General features: G+C 43.7%; 1 protein-coding gene across 4 annotated transcripts; it reads right to left on the reverse strand.

Annotated features, from left to right (window-relative positions):
- Positions 1–912: 912 nt before the first annotated feature.
- On the reverse strand, positions 913–7830 carry TFPT (TCF3 fusion partner). 4 transcript variants are annotated; one of them, XM_025173566.2, is made up of 6 exons: positions 7637–7830; positions 6318–6551; positions 4957–5027; positions 4481–4550; positions 3053–3277; positions 913–1810 (listed from the first exon to the last, which is right to left on the reverse strand). In XM_025173566.2, exons 2-6 carry the CDS (start codon positions 6540–6542, stop codon positions 1676–1678), a joined length of 726 nt encoding a protein of 241 aa, XP_025029334.1. In that variant the 5' UTR covers positions 6543–6551; positions 7637–7830; the 3' UTR covers positions 913–1675. The 4 variants fall into 4 exon arrangements, with proteins under 4 accessions (XP_025029334.1, XP_087998793.1, XP_007438872.1 ...); XM_088142667.1 differs by having other exon boundaries at positions 7633–7830; XM_007438810.3 differs by lacking the exon at positions 7637–7830 and adding an exon at positions 7409–7565.
- Positions 7831–7960: the final 130 nt, after the last annotated feature.

Genomic DNA, 7960 nt, shown 5'->3' on the forward strand with positions numbered 1-7960 from the left:
ATCTAAGGCTAAGCATGTCATAGCAATCCAGAATGATTGCCAGTTCGGTCTACAGGAACTGAAATTTTCCCTTTAAAACACAGCCAGTATCATACTACACTGCTACAACCATAGTATTTTCCCCTCCTAAATAGTTATGAAAGCTTTAGGAAGAAAGAACTAGTTTGAAAATAAAGTTAGCTACTGATCTCAAATTCTGGCTTCTGCAAGCTAAAGATTCCAGGTTTCCATGACCCCATTAGCCTTCCATAACCCATGTGTGTACGCACACATGTGCATGCCTTTGAATCAGTGTTGACTCCTGGCAACTGCTTGGATAAGACCTTGCAGTTTTCTTGGCAAGGTTTTTCAGAAGTGGTTTGCTCTTGCCCCTTTCCTAGGGCTGAGAGTGAGTGACTGGCCCAAGGTCATCCAGCTGGCTTCATGCCTCAGGTAGGACTAGAACTCACAGTCTCCCGGTTTCTAGCCTGATGCCTTCACCACTACACCAAACTAGCTCTCTTACACTTTACACAGCCCTTAGGTCTTGGTTAAAGGAGGCACACCACAAGATGTACTGTTAATGAAAGTGTACACCTTGTCAAGTCTGGTTGGCTTAGGGCATTATGCAAATCTGTCACAAAGTAGAAGCCATAAGCTTGAACATTACTCAATCTTACTTTTGTAACTCTTCTAAAGCCAAAAAGGCAAGTAGACTGCAGCGCTGGTTTGTTCAAAATAAAGATTATCATTCCTAAATCGAGGGTATATTTGGAGGTGGAGATGGGTGGGTGGGTCTGGTCATTATGGCTGCCAGAAAAGTCTTGAAAATCTTTGGATATTTGCTTGGGGGAAAAACAACAGGAAAGGGTGCTAGTATCTTGCTCTCTTCTGGACTGGCAAAGATATACTAAGTTCTCAAACTGACAAACAATTTGCACAGATACACATGTCAATGGCACAGAAATGATTTCCTTTAATACACACTCAATTGGCCTTTTGATCAAGCTGGGTCTCATGATGCCATCGATCAAGACACTCCTAAAACTCTTCAAGGTTAGAAGAGGTCAGTCTTCTCCCAGCACTTGGTTTGCCAGCTACGAACATCCACAGAAAACGCCAAACACAGTGACAACTGTTTCTGTGCACTTTCTAATGCACAAGAACTACTTTTCCCTTTCCCACACCCACCAGAATTACAAATCCAGATTCCAGAAGGGTAAGTGCGGAAAGGCTGAACACTCTGACCTCTCGTAAGGGCCTTCCCTCAACTCTGAACATGTACAAGTGTTTCTGCTCAAATACTTACTGCCCCATTTAAAGTTTATGGACATAGGAGTCCATTTGAGTCCATTGCTCAACTCAGGCCAATGACTGAAGCTAAGTCATTGAATATGATTACACAATGACTCCAAAGTTTTGCTCCTTGCTAAAGTCTCATCACAATTCATTTCTTCTTCTAGCACCCCCCACCCTAGCAGCTCACTCATATTTCAGATCAGCTTTGACCAGGTTAGTGTCGAGGAGTCAAATGGAGTCAATATCCTGCTGTTCCTTAAATCTGGGTTGATACTCCAAGGAAAAAAGACACCAGCAAGGAATTTTCATCTTCTCAGGCACCTGATGGCCAGTCTACCCCAGGAGGGAGGTAACTGCTATATGGGTACGTATGCTTCCCTTAGATGACTGGCCAGCCTCAGTCAAAATCGGAACAGGCACCAGGGCTGGAAAACTTTGAGTAATGGAGTAACTTGTCCTGGGGACTGGATTGCTGCCAGGCAGGGGCGAGAACATCATCCTGTTCACACTGGAAATCCTCTTCAGATTTTATCTGCAGCCACAAAACCCAAAATTTATTAGCACTTATTACATAGGAGTCATCACTCTGCAGTTAAAATAAGCCAGGTAGATTGCATATTTTTGTGTTATTTTAAGTGTTCCCAATAAAGATATCAACCACCTCTAGATTTTGATTTCCCTTGCCCCACAACTCAAAACAACTATGGTTGCCTTTTAAGTTTGGCCAAGTTTGCTAATTTAAGGAAAACAGAAATGCAAATGCAATTGTTTCCCAGCTTCTGGGATGTGAGTGATTGTGTCTTCACCTCTATCCATAAGCAGCATAGTGGAAGGACTAAAAACATTTTGTAATCTAAATTCATGTTAGGTAATGTTCATTGCTGATGACTTCTGGATAAGCATATATGCAGTCATTTGATGTATAGGAGCACAAACATGATCTTGGAGAAAATATGTGGTGACCATTATTTAAAAGATGAGCTTAGCCTGGGAAAAGAAGGAAGTGTGAAAAAGAAACTCAAGATTGCCCCACCTTGACTCTCTTTGGTATAACAGAGAGGGAAGGGGAAATCCTGTCAGGCTTCCAAGATTCTGTTATTATAGCCTACATACAGATAGTCCTCGCTTAACAACCCTAACTGGGACTGGAATTTCCATTGATAAGTGAAGCAGTCGTTAGGCGAAACGTGATCACATCACTTAGCGACAGTAATTCTGGTAGTCCTGGTTGTAATTGTTAGGCCAGGACCATACCATCATTAGATGAGGACCTCACACTTCTCCTGCCCTGCTTGCTTCCGCTTCAACTACCCCACCTGTCTATCTCCCAATCATCTCTGTTCTTTGGGCTGCCCTGCACTCTGCCACCCCTGCTGCCCTCCACCGCCCCCAGCTGACCTTTGCCATCTTCTCCCTCCCACTGCTGACGAGGCATGCCTGCCCTGGCCCTTCATGAGGCAGCTGCTGGCTGCACGAGGCCCTCCTGAAGTTGCACAAGGCCCCAGGAAGGCCATGTGGAGGCCTCAGGAAGGACCAGCAGCTGCCTTGGCTGGACACGCCTTGTCAGCAGTGGGAGGAAGAAGATGGTGAAGGTCAGCTGAGGGGGGGTGGGGGTATTGGAGTGCTGGGCAGTGGGGGTGCAGGGTGGAGTGCAAGGCAGAGGGGGCAGCAGAGAGCAGGGGCAGCAGAGCACAGGATGGCCAAAAGGGCAGGTATGGAGCAGGGAGATAGGCAGGAGGCTGATTTAGATTGCAGGGTCATTAAACCTTAGTACCTGCACAGGAAATTCCTCCATGGGCAGCAATGTTGGGGCTGCTCGCCGCATCCTCCCTTCCTTCTCCTCTCGCAAGTGACGTCGCCGCTTCTTGCTGATGGGGCCTTCGCTAGGGGAGAGGCTCTCTGGCTCTGGGGCAGGCAGGCACCTGGGGGTTTCTTTCGCACAGGGCTCATTCTCTGCATGGCCAGGTGTTGGAACATCTGCACCATGGATCCCTTCCTCCTAAGCAGAGAATGCAATGCAACCGGAATTCTTCCATTCTTCCAGTTTAACGTTTTCCCCCAATGGAAACCACGTGGTATTTGCAGTGTGTGTTGGGGGGGTGCAGGGAGACTTGCCCTTGCTTTTCTATCTAGCTTGGGGAGTTGAATGAACAAACCAATGAAGGTAGCAAAGAACTCAAGCCTGGCTCCTCCCTACAAAGGCACTTACAGCTTCGTGGCATTTGGCCATCAAATTCTTCTATTTCTGCAGAAAGCAAGTGCAGAAAGGCAACAGTTCTGGAACTCTATAGGAGGGCAGCAAATGGTGGATGACAATTAAAGGGGAATGCAAAGTATAACTGGGATTCCCAGGTTGCAGCAAAGGCAACAGTTCTGGAACTCTATAGGAGGGCAGCAAATGGTAGATGACAATTAAAGGGGAATGCAAAGTATAACTGGGATTCCCAGGTTGCAGCAAAGTATGAATTGTTTAATCATGGTTTACCAATTAAGCCACCATTGGCCGTATTCATGCAAAGCACTAAGCCAGTGTTTCTCAACCGTGACAACGTTAAGATGTGTAAACTTCAATTCCCAGAATTCCCCAGCCAGCCTAGGGAGCTACATTTGGCAGGCCCTAGGTGGCAGGCCTTTTCTGCTGTGGTGCCCAAGCTGAGGAATGTTCTCCGCTGAGGTTGGCCTCGTCATTGTTGAGCTTCTGGAGGTCCCTTAAGACCTGGTTATGCCAGCAGGCCTGGGGACCCCAGAGGACGGGAGAATTAGTGAGGTGTCTCCCTTATTTTAACATCCTTTTTTTCTCTGTTCTATTCTGATTTTATTTTTAATCTATTTGTTTTTAGCTTTATTGTACGCCACACAGAGTCGCCTGTGGTGAGATGGGCAGCTATATAAATTGGTTAAATAAATAAATACACTTGGCTCCTGACACTTGCTGCCCTCTTCCACTTTCTTGACTCTGTCAGAGGCTCTGCTAATTCTTCGCTCATCCACGTTGTAATTTTATGTTTAAGCTGCATTCACACATTACAGAGTTTGCTTAACCATGGGTGATTGCATAAGACACAACCGAGTTCACATATTGTGCTAAGGTTTAAACCATCATTTAGAAACAATATGTATGAATTCATACAACCCCTAAACAAACAATCTTAAAGTTTAAAGCAATGTGTAAACCCAGCCTAAATCTAAGACTCTTTCTTACCTCCAAGACAATATCAAGGTGGCCTTGTCTGTAATCGTCACCATAGGAATCCAAAACTCTCATGAGAAACCTCAAGGAAATAGAAAGACATTCTTTTAAACTAACCCTTTGGTACAGCTGTGTTCTTTTGTAACTAGGAATTCTGTCTCACAAAATGAAAAATGGGGTGAAAATAGATAGTTTTAAATGGAAGAAGTTAAAATTCATCTGTTTGGTATAAACATGCAATGGAATCTCTTTGTTCAGAAGGAATGCTGCCTTTAAATCTTGCTGAATTACAACTCCCAGAAGGCCCAGCTGGTATAGGTCATAGCTACCAATCCTGGGACCTACAGCTCAGCAAAGTCTGGAATGTCACAGGTTGCCCATCTAAACTAAATGTCTTTTGGGTCCGATCCAGTTAGTTTTTAAAATTGTAGCACTGAACAAAGGGGGATATATTTAACACTTTGCGCCTACCATATCTTCTGACTCACCTCCTTTCCTGTTTGAGACGCAGCGTTATTCTCTGGACCTGATGGAGCCGGTTTAACATTCTCTCATTCACCTATAATAGGGATCAATATTAGCTGGACATCTTTTTCCCACTTGCTCAACAGTTCCTCCCTCTTCCTCCTCAGTCTTCACTTAACAGTTGTGTCACTTAAATTTTTCACTGTTGTTCTATGTAGTATCCACATACTTTTTTCTGCACACACAGAGTTAGTGTACTATTGTGAACAGCATGCTGGATTGAGGCCAAGGAGACCTAGGTTCAAATCTTCATCCAGCCTTATGTACTAAGGGACCTCTCCCACACTATCTCTCAAGGGTCTCTTATTTTACAAGGTTGTTGGGAAGTTGTTTATTAAAGGTGTCCCTGTTTCAATATCAAGCCATTTCCGAAACATTCAAAACAGACTGTTCTGAGATAAGAATATTCCATAATGGGATATTTTGCACACTACTGCTTTTTATATTAAAAAGAGTTATAAAGTAGTTCATTAGTAAAGCATATGTGTTTGCCTGCAAAATATCCCAATATTGGTTTCTGCTATTATCAAGTAGGACAGGGATTAGCAACAATCGAAACTGGGATTAGCAACAATCAGTAAAAAAACAAATTCTTTGTTACTCTCTTCTATATAGTTAAAAGGCTAAGGTTCCAACCTTTTCCCCCCATCAGATTCTAACAAAATTTGAAATCAAGAACTTTTAAAAACAATTTTACAACCAATAACCTGACTGTACTATCAAAGTTTCAAAATCACACAGCCTGTTCCTACAACTACAACATTTTACAATAGAATCCCAAAGCCACCAGGGACTAAATGATTTACAAATACTTCAGTAGAGAACATATTAACAGGCAAAAGTCTCATGTTCAATCCCTGGCTTTTCTGTATAAATTATCTCAGATTAACGCATTCTAGAGTACTGTAAAGAACAAGCATAATGTACTGTAGTTGGAACAGAACAAGAAAAATCAAGCTACGTGTGTGCACTCTCAGGCATGGATAGTCATGTACTGATTCTGGGTCAGCTGCTGACTCACAATGCAGCCTAACTCATAGGGTTGTTTTGTAAGAATAAAACGGGAGGAAAAAGAAATATCCAAACCACATTTTGCCCCTGAAGAAATCGCACAATATAAACAAAATGGATACATGACTGTAAGCAGTCAAAATGGACCATACTGGACTAGACAGATTAGTGTCTTGCTCTGCATAAAGCAACATGATTAACCTATGGCCTAACCGTCACAGCAACCCTATAACTATCCCCTATTCCTTTCTTTATTAACAAATAGAAACATTGTTAATAAATAGGGGAAAACATATTCACTCCAACCTTATACCTGCTCTAACTCCTTGCATCGTCGGGCAAGCACTTGACACTTGCGTCGAGTCATCTCCTGTTGCCGCAACATACCCTCCTCCTCCTCTTCTTCTGGTATCCCGCCATCAGCAAATTCCACCTCAGTCTCTAATTCACTTTCTAGGATATTTCCACCAAAAAGAGGGGGCAATGCCAGCTCTGAGCCAGGAGGCACCGAAAATTCTTCAAAACTCACAGCAGCCATGACTCTGTTCTAGAAATTTAAAGAGAAAGCAATATGTAATTAGATATGAACTATCCACAGCTACATCAATTTGATCACAGCAAGGTGATTCAAGTATGGACTTGAAAAGCATTACACCTTTCCAAATATCTGAGCCAATCACTCTGTCAGCCTAACCTACCATAAAGGGTTGTTGTTGTGGGGGGGAAAATAGCAGAAACAAGTGGTCCTGAAGGAAGAATATAAATCTATGAAATAAAGAGGTAAATCCCCTTTTCCTCCATCATTTAAAATAGAGGGATACAGGACCAGGCCATTTATAATCACCTCTACTGATTTATTTGGAGTAGGTACTAATCCTGTACATATTTTTTGTGAAAATAAACCCTGCTCAATTACATGGGACCTGCTTCTGATCATATAAGATTGTACATTTTCCCTTCAGTTTCTAGCTCAAAACAAATGTAAGAGCAGAGAATATAATTTAAGGAAACCATTTCCAATCCGTTGCCTTCAGATTTAGTGCATTTGGAAATTCCCAGCCGATGGCCATACTTGCTAGGAAAACGGAAAATGCAATTTCAACACTTTTAGAGAGTACCGAGTTGAATTATGCTCGGTTTGAATTACAGTAGTCACAAGCTAAATAAAACTTATTCCAGTGAACTGACTAGAATGGCTTAATTCTGGTCAGAAAGAGGCATCCATTAACGCTTGTGAAAATGAGGCGAAGCTCCACTTTTGGAGAGTCTCCAAAGGACGGCTTACAACTGCGGTCGTGGGAATTGTAAGCGTCCGACACAAGTGAACAGTGTCAGGCTGCAAAACGCCAGTTCTGATATGCGAAAGAGCTTCTAAAAAGGGACTTTCTAAGACATCAAACTTACCTCAGTCTGCACGCTACTCCTACCTTTTCCAATGAGACCACGAAAAATACAGGGACGACCCGGCGCTGACTGATGACGTACAGAAGCAACTAACAAAAGTGCTGCGGCAACAAAGAAGCTTCGTGCCCGCAGTTTAATTGAAGGAAAAGAGGCGTCGCCCTCCGATGACCTATGAGCATAAGTTGACCATACCCTGATAGAAGAGCCTGTCGCGTCGCACTTACGTACACATGGGGCGTGTTTTCGATCCCGTTCCTCCGATCATTTCAGGCACGAAGTCTATAGGGAAGGGTTCGAAGGAAGGTCGCGCAAGGAGGGGTGGTGACGTCACCATGCATTTCGGAGGCCCGCGACCATAGAGTAGGCATTGCAGAGCGACACACCGTCTGAATAGAAATGGGAGAAAGCCATTGGCCGCGGTTCTCAACGGCCTCGAAGCGGAACGATTGCTTCGCTTATTTCCAGGCGCCCATAGAGTTAAGGAGGCAAAGCTGTCCTCTGCTCACGCGGCATTACGCCACGCAAATGGCGTCCAAACCGGAATCGGAAGTA

The sequence above is a fragment of the Python bivittatus genome, unplaced genomic scaffold (assembly GCF_059951505.1).
Source record: "Python bivittatus isolate LINGU-HERP-01145 unplaced genomic scaffold, Pbiv_v1 ctg000440_np1212, whole genome shotgun sequence".
Classification (NCBI taxonomy): domain Eukaryota; kingdom Metazoa; phylum Chordata; class Lepidosauria; order Squamata; family Pythonidae; genus Python; species Python bivittatus.

Bases quoted from the DNA above. Each gene is read 5' to 3' on its own strand.
- TFPT (XM_025173566.2), bottom strand. From the start codon at position 6,542: ATGGCTGCTGTGAGTTTTGAAGAATTTTCGGTGCCTCCTGGCTCAGAG. The intron at 5,028-6,317 runs GTATAAGGTTGG...TCCCTATTATAG, and splicing joins GATGCAAGGAGTTAGAGCAG to GTGAATGAGAGAATGTTAAA. The intron at 1,811-3,052 runs GTACTAAGGTTT...TTGTGGCTGCAG, and splicing joins TGGAGGAATTTCCTGTGCAG to ATAAAATCTGAAGAGGATTT.